The 17,941-nt window shown below is 49.8% G+C and overlaps 1 protein-coding gene across 3 annotated transcripts in view; it reads left to right on the top strand.

Annotated features, from left to right (window-relative positions):
• Positions 1-17,941, top strand: part of ZNRF1 (zinc and ring finger 1) — a 113,622-nt gene that overhangs the window by 93,688 nt on the left and 1,993 nt on the right. For all 3 annotated transcript variants that reach the window (XM_080644337.1, XM_080644339.1, XM_080644338.1), the window contains exons 2-4: positions 6,128-6,223; positions 16,029-16,134; positions 17,727-17,818. In XM_080644337.1, the coding sequence (XP_080500463.1) occupies positions 6,128-6,223; positions 16,029-16,134; positions 17,727-17,784 (260 nt within the window). In that variant the 3' untranslated portion in view covers positions 17,785-17,818. The remainder of the gene's footprint in view (positions 1-6,127; positions 6,224-16,028; positions 16,135-17,726; positions 17,819-17,941) is intronic.

Raw genomic sequence — 17,941 nt, 5'->3', positions numbered from 1 at the left:
TATTTGGCATTTTAATAAACAGATGTATTAGGGCTCTCCAGAGAAACAGAATCATGGTGTGTGTGTGGGGGGGGGGGGGTTGTGGAGAGAGAGAGATTATTTATTATAAGGAATTGGCTCATATAATCAAGGAAGCTGAGAAGTCTCATAATCTGCCAGAAATCCCAGGAGAGCCCATTGCCTTTAGTTCCAGTCCGAGTCTGAAGGCTTGAGAACCAGGAGAACTGATGGAAACAGGTGAGCCCCAGGCCCTAGAACAGAAAGAAGTCTGGAGGCTGAGTCCAGGAAAGCAGTGTTGAAAGAGACAGAAGCCAGACTCCTGGGCCTTTCCCTAGTCCAGGATGTTCTCCAGGAGAGACCAGCCCACACCTCAGCAAAACATAGACGGTGGTTTCCAGAGGGGTAGGAGAGGGGAATGGATACCTCTGCTCTTGGGGACACATCTCTGCAGTAAAAGAAAGTCATCCCGTGTTACTTCTTGCTCTGACATTTGCAATAAGTCCCATTGGATCGAATTCATTTGGTCATGCCTCATTTTACCGACACGAAGCACCACCAGGATGTGAGAGGGACAGATCCAAGCTGGAAACCAGGAACTGGATAGTAGGAACAAGCATTGTTGTGGGGTAGGGCTCTCTGAGCCCCTAGGTGAGAGGAGTCCCCGTTCGCCCCTCCCTCCCCAGGACAAGAGGTCCTGCCTGAATGGCATGGCTTCATATTCCCTGGTTGCTTCTTTTGATTCTCCGTTTAGGTGATCCCAGAGACACGCAGAACTGGGGCAGTGTTAAAATAGTGCATCAACTTAGAGAGAGGGTCAGGGAGGGAACTGGGGCAACATGCAGAGCACAGGTCCCAAGAAATCAGGTCTTAAAGGAGAAGGTTGCAGTTTTGCAGAATGAGAAGTAAATGGCCCCCGGTGCACAAGAACTTTAATTTTTATTGCAAGATAAATGTTCAAGAGGATTGGGAGAGTTATAACTTGAGCCAGTTGCTGCTGTCCTGGCAGTAAAAAGGGGTCAAGACCCTGCACTGGGTGGCGAATACAGGTTTGTCACCTCTGTTTCCTGGTCTCTGGTCCCACTGAGGATTCCCCACTTAGGCAGGACACTGTTGAAAGACAGGAAGCAGCTGGGTTCTTCTGGTTGATCAAACTGTCCTCGGCTTTTCTGACTGTATAACCTTGAGCTGGTCTCTTGGTTCATTCCCATCACATTGTTGGTGGCAAATTGTAAAGACACAACATGTGCAGGGCACTGCCTCTGAAAGTCAGTCAGATGGAAGAGAGGAAGGCACCTGGTGCACTTACTGTCTGTTCACCTGGCTTCCAGGGCAATGGGCAGGGTCTAGTCTCAGATGCAGTTTCGGGGTCTCCTGGGGACTCCACCTGTTGCTTTCTCATGAGGGAAAATCAGGCATCTCCTATATGCTTCTTGAGTGCTGATGAAGGTCTCAAGAAATTTAACAAAATCATGTCAGTTGGACGACTTTGCAGGACTGATTTTAATTTGATTTGGATTGTTTTCCAAAATGGTATCAACATTTACTAGACATCTTAACCTTTAGATAGCTCATGAAGATCACAGATTTTATCATTCCTTAGGGCTGTTGGTGTTGAATCATGACGGGACAATTACGAGAAAAAATTGGGGCAGTAGAGGGGTAGAATCCATCTTGATCACCAATGACCTTTCAGGAAAGAAGGTGGGAAAGACAGTTTTTTCCCTTAGCTCTTCAAAGTTTTCCATTTCTCTTCCAGTGGTGGGCAAACCGCGGCTCGCGAGCCACATGCGGCTTTTTGGCCCCTTGAGTGTGGCTCTTCCACAAAATACCACGGCCTGGGCGAGTCTATTTTGAAGAAGTGGCGTTAGAAGAAGTTTAAGTTTAAAAAATTTGGCTCTCCAAAGAAATTTCAATCGTACTGTTGATATTTGGCTCTGTTGACTAATGAGTTTGCCGACCACTGCTCTTACCTGTTGCCTTTTAATTTCCATTTAAAAAGTAATTTGCAAACTAAGCATCTCACAGCCAGTGCTATAGGCTCTGGGGCCAACTGGAAAGCAGAACTCAGTCTTTCCATATTAACAGAATTCCTGGGGGGAAAAATTTTTTTTTTATTGTTTTAGTTTATGGAATTATCTAGGACTTTGGGTACTTCAGGAGAAATTGGGACTACATGGGAGATTTGAAATTAGTAATACTGGTGCCTGTGGCATTTAGGTTGTTTCTGCTGTGTAACTCCTCTGCTAGTCGTACAGCTTGGCGAGGAGGTGCACACTGGCTGTCAGACTTCCTGGATGTTGCGTGCCAGCTCTGATTGTCTTGGGCAAGTGACTTTCCTTGATGTCCTCTTCTGCAAAATAGAGTTAATGTTAGTACCCACCTCATACTATGTCAACGGGAAGACATGTAAAGCCCAGTGGTTGCCCATAGTAATGACTCAATAAACGTGACCTGTTATTATCATGTGCAAGAGTGGGTTCTGTAGGGACCGTGGTCCACATTGGCTGTAGGAAAGTGCCATACGAGGTGCTCTGGAAGTTCAAAGGAATCAGAAAGAATTAGCAAGAAAACTGGCCACCTCTCGCACACTGCATGGTCTCGGCCTATGCACCCAATGCTCCATCACCCTATCTCTCGGCCCCCAGAACCTTCCCCCAGTCCTCCTGTTCCTTCCTCCTTGTCAAGGGCTGCCATGTGTGATGATGGGGCTACCACATACATTTGATTAGCTGCTTTTTAGCATGCTTTCAGGTTTCTTATTTCATTGGCTTCTAGCAAGAGTAAGGTAAATGACTATTTTTCATTGTAGAAAACTGAGGTCCAAGGAGGATAGATTATTGCCAAGGTTTTCAGGCCAGAAAACCCAGGGCATCTTGGCATTTCCCACTTACGTAATAGACTTCGAATTATGTCTTGAGCTTTACCCCTTTCCTCCCCCACCTCCTCCCCCCCATCCAGAGATAGTGATCTAAGTGGCCCTAACCATGCTTTTGCTGGAATGTAGGTCTCTTCCTACTATAGTGGCATGTCCTCCCAATCCAACTCTTTCTTAAAACCCTGTTCTGAGGTATGTCTTCCCAGCACCACCTAGTAATTAACTCCATTCTGAAACTACCTACCTGGAGATAGCATCAGATCCCTCAGGTTAAGGGCTCAGTCCCATAAGACTGCCTCCCCCACTCCTCCTATCAAACACCAATTGCAAGTCCAGGTTGTCATCTGTGCTTCTGACCAACTGGCTGTTAATCAGAGGTTCCCACAATCCCCTCCTCACTTTCATGCCATTTGTTAGAGCAGCTTATAGAACTCAGAGAAACATTTCATTACTAGACTACCAGTTAGTTATAAAAAGGTATAACTCAGGAACAGCCAGGTGGAAGAGATATAGGACATGGTATGGGGAAAGGGCTCGGAGCTTTCATGCCTTCTTCAAGGGCACCTCTCTTCCTGAATCTCTCCGTGTTCATCAACCTGAAAAGCTCTCTGATCTCTGTCCTTTCGGGTTTCTGTGGGGCCTTCGTTACATGGGCTTAATTGATTAAATCATTGGCCATTGGTGGTTGAGCTCAATCTCTAGCCCAGCCTTGGGCAAACTACGGCCCGCGGGCTGGATCCGGCTGTTCTATCCGGTTCTCTTTCTATCCGGTTCTCTTGCTCTCCCCTCCGGCTCCTTTACTTTGAATTTATATTAGTTCACACAAACACTCCATCCATGCTTTTGTTCCGGCCCTCCGGTCCAGTTTAAGCCCTCCGGTCCAGTTTAAGAACCCATTGTGGCCCTCGAGTCAAAAAGTTTGCCCACCTCTGCTCTAGCCCCTCTCCCCTCCTCAAAGTCTATTACGTAAGTGGGAGGTTGGGGGGTGGGACTCAAAGTTCCAACCCTCTCATCAGCTGAGGGTTCCCCTGGCAGCCAGCCCCTAGCCTTAGTTTACCAAAAGGCTTTCCAAAAACCGCCTCATTCACATAAACTCTGGTGTGGTTGAAAAGGGCTTTTTATGACTAATAAGACACTCCTTTCACCTCCTGGCTCTGGAGCTATTTTAGGAACTGATGACAACAGACCAAATACTATTGGTCTTAGGATGGATGTTAGAAAATCTCAAGGGTTTTGGGAGTTCTGTGCCAGAAACAGGACAAAGACCAAACATATATTTATTATGAATCACAGCATCACACCTGTGAACAACTTCCCTCTGATGGAAAGGACTTCAGATTGGGAGCTAAGAATCTGATTCTAGTCTCAGCCCTGCTCCCTCCGTTTGACCTGATGGTCTAGCTGGGGCCTCTTTCTTTATCTGTACAACTTGGTTTTTCCTGGGACATAAATGATCAGTGACATTCCCTTGTAGACCTTCTTGTTGGGTGGCTGCTTCCCAGCCCTTTAGCTGTAACTCCTTTCCTGCACTCGAATCACATTGGGATTCAGAGATTGGCTAATGCTGTTATTACAATAACCATGAATCTGTTCTAAGTTACTAGGAAAGTGAAGAATGTCTGAGGTGTAAGGTTTTTTATTAGTAACAAATCACTTTAACACCTACCAGTGTCTGTGTCAGGACCTGGTCCAGAGCTCATTGCATCCGTCCTGGCCTGCCCACACAGCTCTGGGCCCTCGGCCTGCAGACAAAGTGCTGACTTAGCAAGTTTAAAGTAGACACATCCTGTAGTCATTTAAATTGTTGCAAATTGGTATTTTTAGTCAGAAAAGAAGGTGAGCCAACTTCTGAAGAAAATGAGACAATCTTCTAGTGGCTGGTCATTCTGTGGGATGCTGTTTGATATAAATATAGGTTTATTTGCAGAGAGCAGGCCCAAGGTTGCCTGAGTAAGGCCGCGTGGAGAGGAAAGACATTGGTGAAGGTGTGAAATTCTCCTGTCCTGGAGCAGCTAACAGTCCACACGACCTCCTAGCCTTTTATCTGTTTCATAAGAAATGTCACTGATAGATATTACCAGCATCTAATAAAATTGTGCATGGAACATTCTGATTGAAAATTAACAGAAGAGCCAAATCTTCACAACAATATCTTCTTAGTAGTATTGAATCTTTTGGTAGAATGGAAAGAAATCGATTGAAAATAATTTCAATAAAAGTAAGATGGGGGAAATTGGAAGTAGTTTATTGGTGTTTATAAAAATAGCCCTGGCAATGCTCAGTGGTTAGAGTGTTGGCCCGAGTACTGAAGTGTCTCGTGTTCGATTCCCAGTCAAGAGCACATCCTTGGGTTGCAGGTTTGATCCCCAGACCCGGTCGGATGCATGTGGGAGGCAACCAGTCTATATGTCTCTCACATTGATGTTTCTCTCTCTCCCTTCCTCCCCCGCTCAATTTTCTCCCCCTCCCTCCCTTCCACTCTCCTTGAGTGAGGATTAACAACAAAAATGGTTTATAAAAAAATAAATCAAGGGACTATATTTGCTTCGTGGAGTTCAGCTCAGAAGATTCTCAACTGAAATCTCCAATACCGATAGAATTCTGATGAAACCCCTTGGGTGTATAGACAGTCCACACTTGGGAATAGAACCCTGTGTTTGCGTGGTGTTGTGAAACAGCTGTTACTCTCAGTGGCATATGGCCAAGGCACGCGAGGCATTTGGGAGCACTCTGGCTTGCACACTCAGAGGACAGCTGCCTTAGGCACAGGGAGGCAAAGGTGCTCTGAGTAAGGGATGGAGATGCTGATGACAGTAGGAATTCCTCCACAGGGCACCAACCAAGAGGTTCGAGGGCTGTGAAGTGGAAGGGTTTTTGATGCTTTGTTATTCAAAGACGGATTATTTAGTTGCTCTGATTTGATACCTGCCTATTCCAATTGCCCCTTAGACCCGCTTAGGAAAGGGTCTAAAAGAAAATAAAACTCAAATTAGCTGCCGGTGACTTCTGATAAACTTCAACGACAAACATATGACTGGGAGAGCCCTAGTGAAAAAATAGGAGTCAGGGGCTGTGATAAAATAACAAAATTTTGGGTGATTAAAGGAGAAATCAAGTCTAGAATGTATCTAGATTTGAATTCTCCATGTCGACTCTGGCCCCACATGGCCATAGTCACTTAAGAGTATCTACATTTATAATGAATATACTTAGTTTAGAGAAAACATTTCATCCTGTTTTCCTCTTTTTCAGGTTTCAAGTGCCCCATTTGCTCCAAGTCTGTGGCTTCTGATGAGATGGAAATGCACTTTATAATGTGTCTGAGCAAACCTCGCCTCTCCTACAATGGTAAGCGCTTGGCTAGGAGCTTCTGAGTGAGGTCTTCCCAACCTCACGTGCCTCTGGGCAGCCTTTCCACCCGCCTTCCGGCAGGAATAGTCAAGGGACACCTGACTGTTAGGAAGTCTTACTGCGCCAATCAGAGACGAAGAGCAGTGGGACAAGGAAGGAAGGCCCAGGGATCAGGTCCATGGTACCAGGAAGTCTCTTGGGTCTCTCAGTCCCTCTGCCCTTTCTTCCAACCCCTTGGTTCCTTGGACCTCTGGTTGGGTGATAGAGCTCTGCCCATTCTCACACCTGACAGCAGAGGGCATGACCTCTCCTTGGGGGATGGGGAGTTTGTGCCAGTGGTTTGCATGGAGTGATTAAGCCCTGACTCTGCACGGCAGAACGGGTGCAAGATGTGGACACCCTTAGGGAATAAAAACATTGAGCTGCCACCTGGTCACTCCTACCATGGAGCCTGCCTCAGAGCTGAGCAGTGAATACATGGGTTGGAAACTGGGCCAGGGATTCCATGAAACCCACATCCCCCTAAGTGGCACTTCTGTGGAGGAAATGAGTGTCAGCATCTGCCTGGTATGCTGTGGAATAGGATTTGGAGTCTGGCTGATCTGAGTTCAAAACCTGCTGCAACCACTTACTGACTATTATCCTAGACAAGTTGCTCAGTTTGGCAGAGCCTAGGTTTAATACCTGGTTCATAGGATTTTTGTCAGGATAAATTAAGATATCCTATATAATAAAAGGCTAAAATGCAAATTGTTCCCTCAACCAGGAGTTTGACCAGGGGGCAGGGCCGGCTGACCAACCGCCCGTGGCCCGCCCCCTCCCCCCCCCCCCCCCGGCCTGATAAGCCTGATCAGGGGTGGGCCAGACCCCACCCATGCACGAATTTGTGCACCATGCCTCTAGTTACATATAAAACCCTTCAGCACAGAACCGGCACATGGTCAGTGCTCAGGAAGTTACAGCAGCCCTGAAAGAGGTGAGACCATCTTGGGTTTCTTTTTGTCATTTTGTGGAGTGGACTGACTTCTCTTTGGTGCTGCTAATGGCTCTCTGGTTTTCCATTCTTTTTTTTTTTTTTTTTTCCTTTTTTAAATTGATTTGAGAGAGAAAGGGAGAGGGAGAGAGAGATAGAAACATCAATGATGTGAGAGAATCGTTGATTGACTGTCTCCTGCACGCCCCCCATTGGGGATCGAGTCACAACACGGGCATGTACCCTGACCGGGGATCAAACCATGATCTCCTGGTTCATGGGTCTACACTCAACCCCTGAGCCACGCCAGCCAGGCAGTGGTTTTCCATTCTTATGTGCTTAGTTTGGGCTTCCAACCACGTTTATTAGAGAATGTGTCCTCTACAAGAACAGGTACTGGATCTGAGTGGGACGTACCCCAACCCTGGCACTGGGCCCACCTTCTAGGATTAAAGTCACAGCAGTGCTTAGGAAAAGAGTTCTGTGACCTCTCAGGGAATCTGAGGACTGGACAGGAGGTGAGCCTGGATTGCTTTGCCCCATCCTCATGGTGAAACTTTCCTGGGTAGACTTTTTACAGACCTGTCCTTGGGCTCCTGCCTCCTCAGATCCCCATGCCCTCCTTCCTCCACCCAGCATTAGCCCAGGGAGGCCTGGTGATTCCAGATTTTTCCTGTGAAATGAACCTGACAAAGCTAACCCACTCACGTCTCCTGAAAACACATCCTAATGTTCTCATCTCTTGTTTACTTGCTCAGCCAAAGGCTCTGGATGCATGTGTGCCGGATGGTAACTTGCTGTCTCAGCTATACGCAGTCTGGTAGGAGGCCCAGCCGCAGGAAGGTCTGGCCCTATCTCTGTCCCCAGAGTTTCTCTCCCCTTCATATTCTCCTGTTGATAGGAACCCCTTCTTCTCCCCAGTGGACAGCCTCTCCCTCCCTGTCCCTGGGGACTGGCGGCTGCAGTGTCTGAATCAGTTGTCATGCACACTCTAGGCTTCGCGGTGGACTTGTCAGTGTGCGTCCCTTGGAGGCTGCTCTAGCTCCTCTTTGTCCTGCTCCTTGTCTCTGCCTGGAACCACGGTGGAGAGGAGTCTTCTCCCCAGCCATGGCCTCAGGAACTGTGTTCGCTTATTTTCCACACTGCACAGAGCCCGCATGAAGACCGCTTTTTGTCCCGTGGGTTGCTGGGAAGAGGTGCTGTAGACACTGCCTGTGTCATAAGAGCACAAAGCCGCCTCAGAGTTGGGCTCACCTGAGAGGGCTAGGCTCCTAGTGTCATCAGGGGCGACTTCGCAAAGGCAGCTGTGGAGGGCAGAGTGCTCTTGGGGCCACCTGAGAATGGGGTACCACTGGTCCCATTTGGTGAATGGGAAGAGGAGGGGCTTGGGCTCTGTCCTAGAGAACTGCCGTGCTACCCATTGGTCTCCTCCCTGCCGCAGCCATGGGGAAGGGTCTCCTTTCCTTCACCTTCACCTCCATAGAAGAGCAGGCTTTGGCAGCCCCATGTGGTCTGAGCACAGGTCCCCCACAGAAGCCACACTCAGAGTCCGAGTCCCCTTAGAGGACAAGGAGGTTGGCCGGCCAGCCTGAGACATCACTGTGGCTGTTCCCATTTTTTCCCTCCTCCTCTAATTGAAAAGCCACCTCCTCAGGGTGTGTGTGTGTGCGTGTGTGTGTGTGTGCGCATGCGCACACACACACGCAAGCTAGAGGCTTTAAGCTCAAGGATCTCCTTTGCAAAAGCCAGTGCTTTACCAGGAGAGGGCATGTGCATGGGTCCTGTCAGTGGAACTGGTCATAAGGTGATGACGGTGCTTCACAGTCTGGCCCCTCTGTGCGCACTGTTAGTGTGAAAGGAGGCTTGTGACTGACTCCATATTGTCTTTCCTTTCTGAAGACACCTGGACCTTCCAGGTAAGAAGGCGTTGGCCACCTGGGGTTTGTACATGCAGTGGGAGTCTCCAGGCTGGCCTGGGTCCTGTTCTTGTTCAGATAAAGCATGGGCCTGTCAGGGTCCACAGGCCAAAGCCCCAGGCAGGACCTCTAGATATTTATTTTGGTTTTGCCAGTAACATATCTAACCCAGGATTTCTTACCATACCAACCTCCCAGCTTCACTTTATCTTTTCTGATTAAAAAAAGTGAGGAAACTTAAAAAGGCTGTGAAGTATAGAACTCTCAAAATCTTTCTGGAAAGGGGGCAGGGTGAGACTTACCCAGTTATAGAGAGAAATGCTGTTTTCTTATGAAGATTCACTAGAACTCCTGCTCACTGCCCTGGAGGTCTCCCCTCTACACACACACATACACTTTCTGTAATTGCTGGCACCAGTTGGGGATTTTTAAAGAAAATTTACAGTGGTTATAAAAGATGAAATTTAGTTAACCACCAAAGGAAAAAAAGTAGAAACCTCCTAAATGAGGCAGACAGAAAGTAGTATTTTTCTTATTATGAGGCTTGGCCTGAGCAGTAGGTTGGAAGGCCTCCAGTAGCCGCCTGCCAGATTAAAAAACACACCAAACACTTTAGTAAAGACAAGACTAGTTCAACTGGTTTGCCCAGTGCTCAAGAGAAATGCAAAGACCTGTAACCTGTGCTGGGGCAGGTGCTAACCCCTGCTGGAGGGGCCGGGAGGGCGCCAGACCCCAGAACACTGCACGTTACATATCTCATGCTCCTCTTCAGGGCAGCTCGGAACCCAAGACTCCTAGGAGATAAGAAGTTGGAGAGACCCATTTTTGTGGGTAAATGTGGTCAACTTGAATGGGACTTTTAACTTCTCTCCCTTTCCAACATCTGTTTGTGGTTCTGAGACTGGGGGAATTTGCCCTCAAGAATATGTACTCAAATTTTTACTAACAAATTGCTCAGCTAGCAGAGTGAGCCTCAAGATGGGGAACCTGATTTTGCTATGAACACATGAGAGTCGGATACAGGGGTGAGGGAGGCGTGACAGATGGCTGACTGCCCACTGAAAGCATAGGAGGCCCTGGTTCCAGGACCAGCCAGGGGCTCTTGGCCCTGGGAAAGTCTGGTGTGTGGCAGGTTCCATTGCCATTGGTATTAGGAGAGCTTGGTGGTGCTCAGAGCAGCTTCAGAAGTTTCTCCTTGGCTTTTTAAAAATTTTGAATATGTTTTTATTGATTTTTAGAGAGAGAAGGAGAGGTAGAGAAAGAGAGAGAGGGAGAGAGAGAGAGAGAGACATCAATCAGCTGCCTCCTGCATGCCCCCTACTGGGGATCAAGCCAACAACCCGGGCATGTGCCTTGACCCAGAATCAAACCGGCAACCAGTACATGGAACAACATTCAACCAACCAAGCCACACTGGCTAGGGTTCCCCTCAGCTTTCTTTTGGGGGTGCAGACCCCATGCCCTGCTCCTTCAAGATCCTGACTACCCTTCCTCTTATCTGCCAAAGGTCATTGTCCCCAACTTCAGGCCTCTTGAAATACTGAATGTCACACAAGGTTTAAAGAAGAGGGGATTGGGTTCCTCTCAAAGCAGGAACACCTGCTGCTAGTCTACCTCTAGCTGAGCCAGCAGACCTGAGCAAGTGGTGCTTTTTTGGCCTGTGTCTCTACTGAGGCCCTGTGTGTTTGGAATGGTAATGCCTTTTCTTGGGTTTGAGGAAGCCAGGTCCTGGTCGAGGGTTTGCCTAGCCCAGTGGTCAGCAAACTGCGGCTCGCGAGCCACATGCGGCTCTTTGGCCCCTTGAGTGTGGCTCTTCCACAAAATACCACGGCCTGGGCGAGTCTATTTTGAAGAAGTGGCATTAGAAGAAGTTTAAGTTTAAAAAATTTGGCTCTCAAAAGAAATTTCAATCGTTGTACTGTTGATATTTGGCTCTGTTGACTAATGAGTTTGCCGACCACTGGCCTAGCCCAGTAGGGCGCTGCCAGGGAGCGGTTGTTAGATGCTGTAGCAGCTGCTGAGTCTGGCTGCAGAGGTGTCTGGCCTGGTGTTCCTCCTGCAGGAGGGAAAGGAGGAAGGTGCTCCCAGCAGCTGCTGATTGGCAGGCCAGGCTGCTGGGTGAGTGAGGAGTGGGGTGGGTGGGAAGGAAGCCAAAGGAGGGGACTGAGTGGGTGGTTGTGGGTGCTTCTCTAAATCGAAACCCTCTGGCCTGAGCTTTAGTGGTTCATTCCTCTGGGGTGTTGCCATTGCAGCCCACCTCGCCAAAACAATTGGATCACACCTCACAGTCCCAGGGTATTGGGGTGAGGATGATGGTAGGGGAACTCACTCTGCTAAAAGTCTCACCCTTGCCCAGAGATTCCGCAGGAATGGAGCTGGCAAGTTTTTTTTGTTTGTTTTTTCAGAGACGAAGGGAGAGGGAAAGAGAAATAGAAACATCAATGATGAGAGAGAATCATTGATTGGCTCCTCCTGCATGTCCCCTACTGGGGATCGAACCCACAACCCAGGCATGTGCCCTTGACTGGAATCGAACCGGAGACCCTTCACTCCGCAGGCCAACGCTCTATCCACTGAGCCAAACCAGCCAGGGTGAGCTGACAAGTCTTGGCATTGGTGGCACTGCCCCTTCCTGTCCCTCAGGAGACTAGGCCAGCAGCGTGGTGCATGCTGAGAAGCTGTAAGACCAGGCTTTCTACACCTAGGCTGGAAATGAGGCCAGGGGGTGGAGCTTGTTCTCTGTGTCATTTGCTGGGGTTCTCCCTCTGGCTCCCACCTCCCTTCCTACCAAGGCCTTGCCTGGCATCAGGTACAAGGGGAAAACGTATTGAACAGTCCCACACTCAGCTGCTGGCTGTGAGCTGCACATCAGCCTTCCCTCCTGGCTGCTGGCAGAAATGTATCTGTAGCTGTTTGGGCTTCCCCACCCCCTCCTTGTCACCAGCAGTTCTGGGGTCCCATTTTGGCTCTAGAGAACTTTACCTACCACTCTGGTTTGGTTCCCTGGTCTAGTTGGAACCATTTTGCACCACCCCCAGTCAGGCCAAACACACTTCCAGAGCAGTGATGTTGGCCTTGCACAAGATGCTTGGAAGGGGCTTGGGAGGCGGTAAGAGAAAGGCAGAAAGCACAGCTTTGTTCCTTTGTACTCATCAACCGGCATTGGTTGAGCCCCTCCTGGGGACCTGGGGATGCCAAGGGGCATTTGAGTTCATCTGCAGAGCAGCCTCAACTTGTGCCAGGCCCAGTGTCCTTGCTTTGTGCTGTGAGGTCCTCCCACAGTGGGCAGCAGGCTCCCATCTGAGAGGAATCAGTTGATAGCCAAGCTTCCGCTTCCGTCATTTCCCCTTTCCTGCTTGGCTCCCAGAGACATCTGGGGGCTGCTGATTTCCAGGGCCCCAGGGATTGGGACAGGAAGTTTTAGTCAACCCACTCAGGCATGTTCCTGCCTTCCACTGTGGGAAGAAGGCTGCTTCCCTGGGCTCTGTGCTGGGTGTGAGCTGCGCTGGCTTCCCCACGCAGTCAAGTTCCAAGCCCCATCCCAGCAACCTTCAGGCAGCCTTTGGGTTTACAGACAGAGAAAATGACCACAGATTGTCCAGTGGCCAAGAAGCTGAGAGTGGCTGTTCTCTCAGCTCATGTACACAGGAACTGATGTATGGAGTTGGTTTTATCTCGGCCTTTTCCCTCAGGCTTCCTGGTGAGGGGCTTTGAGTCACCATAGCCTTCTAGGCCCTGAGGAATCCTCATCTTATAGGCCCCAGATGTTTCTCTTTACACCCAAGTAATCAAAGGGCACAGACAAACAGCAGTGGAGAAAGGCGCCAATTAGAGGGTTCCCCATCTGCACGACCTTTCGTGAGCCCTGTGACTTAGGCAAGATGTCTGGCTTCAGTATCTTCATAAAGTGAGAACACATGTGCCCTGCCGGGCTCCTAAGATTGTGAGGCTGAAGTGAACACACACAGGAAACCTCAGTATGTCTCATGGACAACGTCCACGAACAATTAAAATCTTAGTAGTGGAAAACTGGTCCTGTTTTAAGCTCTCCTTTCTTCACATCCATAAGCCTGCTCTCTCCATTTTTCTCGTGTGGCTTTGAGAACTTCTGGGTAACCTTTGCTTGCTTCACCTCTTTCACCGGCCTTTCAGATATTAAGATTGACCTAGGTTTGTATTCTGCCTTGTTTGGGTTTCATTCTAAACTTTCTCCCCAGTTGATCTCTATGTCTCATCTATAACCTATCACCCACATCTCTCTTCTAAACCCCAGATGGTCAGCCCATACACCAAGAGGTGGCTGGTTCAATTCCTGGTCACCCCATGGCCCAGGAGTCTGCACCTGCCATAGCAAACCTCCTGCCGGTCCCAGGTGTGCAGATATTGTTCGCTTTACCTGGAACATCCTTCCCTGAACAGTCCCCACCCCAGTTAGACATTTTTCATACCTCTCATAACTGGGCCTATATGCATCATAAGACTTCCTAGAAATTGCTGTGCTATTCATTTCCGTTTTCTTGTTCAGCCTCTCCTGCTAGACTCTCGCATCCTGAGGTCGTGGCTTATTCACTGAGTCACTAGTGCCCAGAATGTCTTAGAAATCTGGTAGAGGACTACTGACTCGCTGTGGGGCTCTTCCTGTCCTGCTCGGCTTTTGCTGGGGCCCATGGTGTGCAGTGGCTTCCTTCCATTCACTCTTTTGGGGGGGGGGCAGTAAGGGGGGGAGATGGGAATCTTTCTTTTTTCTTTTTTAAAAAATTGAATTTTACAATTTAGTTGCATTTAGGACATTCACAGCATTGGACAACCCCATGTCTATCTAGTTACAAACATTTTCATCACCCCAAAAGGAACCCTCTCACATGATTCTACTTACATGTGACTAGAGGCCCAGTGCAGGAATTCATGCATGGGTGGGGTCCCTCTGGGTGGCCTGCAGGGATCCGGCCGAAACCCACAGTCCAGTCCAATGCCGCCTGCAGCTCCTTCCTGCCACTCCTGCTCATCCTGGCCCCAACTGTGCCTGTGGCGGGCTTGTGCCCAATTGGTCCCGCTCTCCGACATCCCCCAAGGGGTCCCGGATTGGGAGAGGGCGTAGTCCAGGGAGGGACCGCGGAAGGGCTCCAGGGTGTGTCCAGCCCATCTTGCTCAGTCCCAGATCAGCCAGACTGCAGCAGCAAGCTAACCTACCGGTTGGAGCATCTGCCCCCTGGTGGTCAGTGCACGTCATAGCAACTAGTCAACTGTCTTCCCCCTGGTGGTCAGTGCACGTCATAGCAAGCAGTTGAGCAGCCTTAGCATATCATTAGCATATTATGCTTTGATTGGTTGGTTGGCTGTTCTGCCATTCAGTCTATTTGCATATTACCCTTTTATTATATAGAACTAGTGGCCCGGTGCATGAAATTTGTGCATGGGGGGGGGGGGGTTGTCCCTCAGCCGGCCTGCACCTCTCCAATCTGGGACCCCTAGGGGGATGTCCAACTGCTGGTTTAGGCCCAATGTCTGTGGGATCAGGCCTAAACTGGCAGTCGGACATCCTTCTTGCAATCTGGGACCGCTGGCTCCTAACCGCTCACATGCCTGCCTGCCTGATCACCCCTAACCACTCTGCCTGCTGGCCTGATCAACCCCAACTGCCCCCCCCTTCCGGCCTGATCACCCCTATTCCCCCCCCCCTTGCCGGCCTGCTCGCCCCCAACTGCCCCCCCGTAAGCCTGATCACCCCTAACTGCCCCCCCCCCCCCCCCCCCGCTGGCCTGCTTGCCCCCAACCCCTGCCGGCCTGGTCGCCCCTAACCGCCTCTGCGTCAGCCGCACCACCATAGCTTTGTCCGGAAGGACGTCCGGAAGTCTCCTGATCTAATTAGCATAATACTCTTTTATTAGTATAAATATTTAAGATAGTTCACCTCATAGAACCAGGGCATGAATAGAATGATGCTTGCCAGACGCTGAGGGGAGAGGAGAATAGGAGTTGCTACTCAATGGGTATAAAGTTTCAGTTATGCAAGATGAGTAAGTTGTAGAGATGTACAACACTGTACCTATAGTTAAGAGTGTACTGTACACTTAAAAATATGTTAAGAAGGCAGATTTCATGTTAAGTATCCTTACCACAAAAAAGAAAAAAGAAAACCCCTTAGCATTAAACAGTCACTCCCCTTTCCCTCCTGCTCTTGACCCTGATCTACTTTTTGGCTCTATGAATTTGCCTATGCTGGACATTTCATGTAATGAATCGTATAATAGATGGCCTTTTGTATCTAGCTTCTTCAAAAATATCAGCATATTTTTGAGGTTCATCCACACTGTAGCATGCTTTCATTCTTCGTTCCTTTTCATGGCTGAATAATATTCCATTGCACGGATACATCACATTTTGTTTATCTATTCATTAGTTGGTGGACATTTGTTTCCACCATTTGGCTCTGGTGAATAGTGCTGCTATGGACATGTATGTGCAAGTATTGGTGAGAGTACCTGCTTCTTCCATTCATTTTTGCCTTGTATTACTATACCACGCTGGTCATCACCATATGTTTCAAACCAGAAATCAGTGCACTTGGTCTGTGTGTACGTTTAGGGGGAAGTCTATTCAGGGAAATCCTTTGTCCAATGCTGCCTCTGCTGCACATCTATCCCTCTCCAAGCCCCCTAACTCTCTAGCCCCAGGCCACTTATTTGGTAAGTAATCCCATTTTGTCTTCACATAATTAACGTGTGGTATGCATGCCTTATTTCTGCAGTGACGGCCTTCAGGTCCAGGTCCACTTGGGCTTCTGTGTCTCCCACAGTGCCCTGCATATGTTGGGTGACCTGAGCAGTTCCAACCAGTTCTAGACCCATGCCTGCTTTGTGCCACCTGTCTGCTGGTGACTGACCCTCCCCCACTCTCCCGTTTCCCTCTGCAGACGACGTGCTGACTAAAGACGCAGGCGAGTGTGTGATCTGCCTGGAGGAGCTGCTTCAGGGAGACACGATAGCCAGGCTGCCCTGCCTGTGCATTTACCACAAAAGGTACGAGAGGGGGCAGGGCCAGCTCATCCACAACCCAGATCCCACAACAGAGAGAGAAGGCAACCATTCTGTTTTCTTTGGCTGAGGGACGACTCTTCCCCCTCCCCACGCCCTACTCCTGGGATGTGAGTGGGGTTGAGACAGAGGCTGGCAGATATGCTGAGTATAGGGCCTAGCCGAATGGCCAGAGATTTTGCTCTGGATTGATGGCCTGGCTGGCTGCTGGGTGATGGGGAGACCTGTAGAGCTCCACATGTTGGAAGTGCTTAGGATCCCACAGAGCCAAAGATATCTTTCTTAGGAAATTTGATTCTTTATCCATCTCCCCAGCCTTTTCTTCCTCTGTGGGCCCCTCTGCTCTGCAAAGTGAGGCCCCTCATCTGTGGGAGAGAGACAGCATGGAGGGGTGTGCTTGCTGCCCCTGCATCCGCCCCTTCTCCCCAGGCCAGGAGGCAGGAATAGCCACTGCCTTTGGGGCCAGGCACTGAAGCTGCTATAATTAGCAGGGCCAAGATTTGTCCTCAGGCTCCAGCATGAGCCTCGTTCTTGTTTCCAACTGGAAAGAAGACACCTCCCTATCCAACATGGAGGACGCTCTGTGCTGCCTGTGGCTGCCACCTGCTCTTGGCTCCTCGAGCCTCAGAGCTTCTTCCCGACACATGGGCTTTTCCAAAGCCTGACTCACAGGGCCACTGGCCACAGGGCAATGGTGGTGCCTGCTCGCAGATGTGGCCGATGCAGGGGAGGCTCGAGGTTGGCCTGGAGGAGGGGGTCTTGGTCCAGGGCCAGCACGGAGTGCTACAGTTTCCTGGCCAGGCACCAACCAGAACCAGAGAAGGAAATCTTTGGCTCTGGGGAGAATTATGCAAATTACCTGTCTGGATCCTGTCTTCAAAAATACCCAGATGTTGGTTTATAAATCAGAAAGCTGTCTTGGGGCAATCTCTGTTCCCTCTTTGATTCAGGCAGTTCTTCCTGTAAACACTGGAGACCAGGGTTTCACTGTCAGGCTCCTGTCTGGCTCTCCTTAGCAGTATCACTGAGCCAGAGGGCCGTCCTTCTCTGGGATGTTGGCTGCTGACCACAGCCAACCAAACCAGGTAGCTTAGGGGTCTCCTAAGAAGTTGCCCCCTACAGAGGGAACCTCGAAGCTGATCCTTTGACTCAGGAGAGGGCTCCCTCAGGTCCCCAGAGCTCAGAGTAATGGCCAGCCTTCGAGCCTTAGGGATAGCTGGCTAGCTGCCCTGCACTCCGCCCCTACTCACTAGTAGCTGTTGCCACCGCCTGGGTCCATGCAAGTAAGGCCTTGATCCTTCTCAAGGCCACAGCCCACTCTTCTAGCATCCAGATGTACCCAGTCCTGTGCCCACCATACCAGGTTGGCTGCCCGGGCTGAGCCAAGATCAATCTTGGTGTTCTGCCTTCTTCCTGCTTCAGAAAGTGGGTATCTGGGGACACGCTTGTTTTCTCCTGGGGTCCTCGCAGGCGAGATTTAGGAAACCCCTACTCAGAAATCTGACCCTCGGAGCGAGCACCCTAAGGCGCAGCCTGGTCAGCGGTAACGTGTCTCCCCTTGCCGCTTCCTGCCTCAGCTGCATAGACTCGTGGTTTGAAGTGAACAGATCTTGTCCAGAACACCCTGCGGACTGACCCTGCTGGGCTCGCTTGCTGACTCCTCTCAAAGGTGAGCCGGTGGTTGGGGTGCTCTGGGCTCAGGGATTGGGATCTGGCCACTCTGGGGCCTGGGGGTGGGGACTGAGTTGCCCTTACAGACCTCCAGGAGGGGAGCATCTTATCAGTTAGTAGT

Source organism: Plecotus auritus (genome assembly GCF_963455305.1).
Source record: "Plecotus auritus genome assembly, chromosome: 10".
Taxonomy (NCBI): Eukaryota; Metazoa; Chordata; class Mammalia; order Chiroptera; family Vespertilionidae; genus Plecotus; species Plecotus auritus.
The sequence above is the reverse complement of the archived record's forward strand: the minus strand, read 5'-3'. Positions and strand labels throughout refer to the sequence as shown.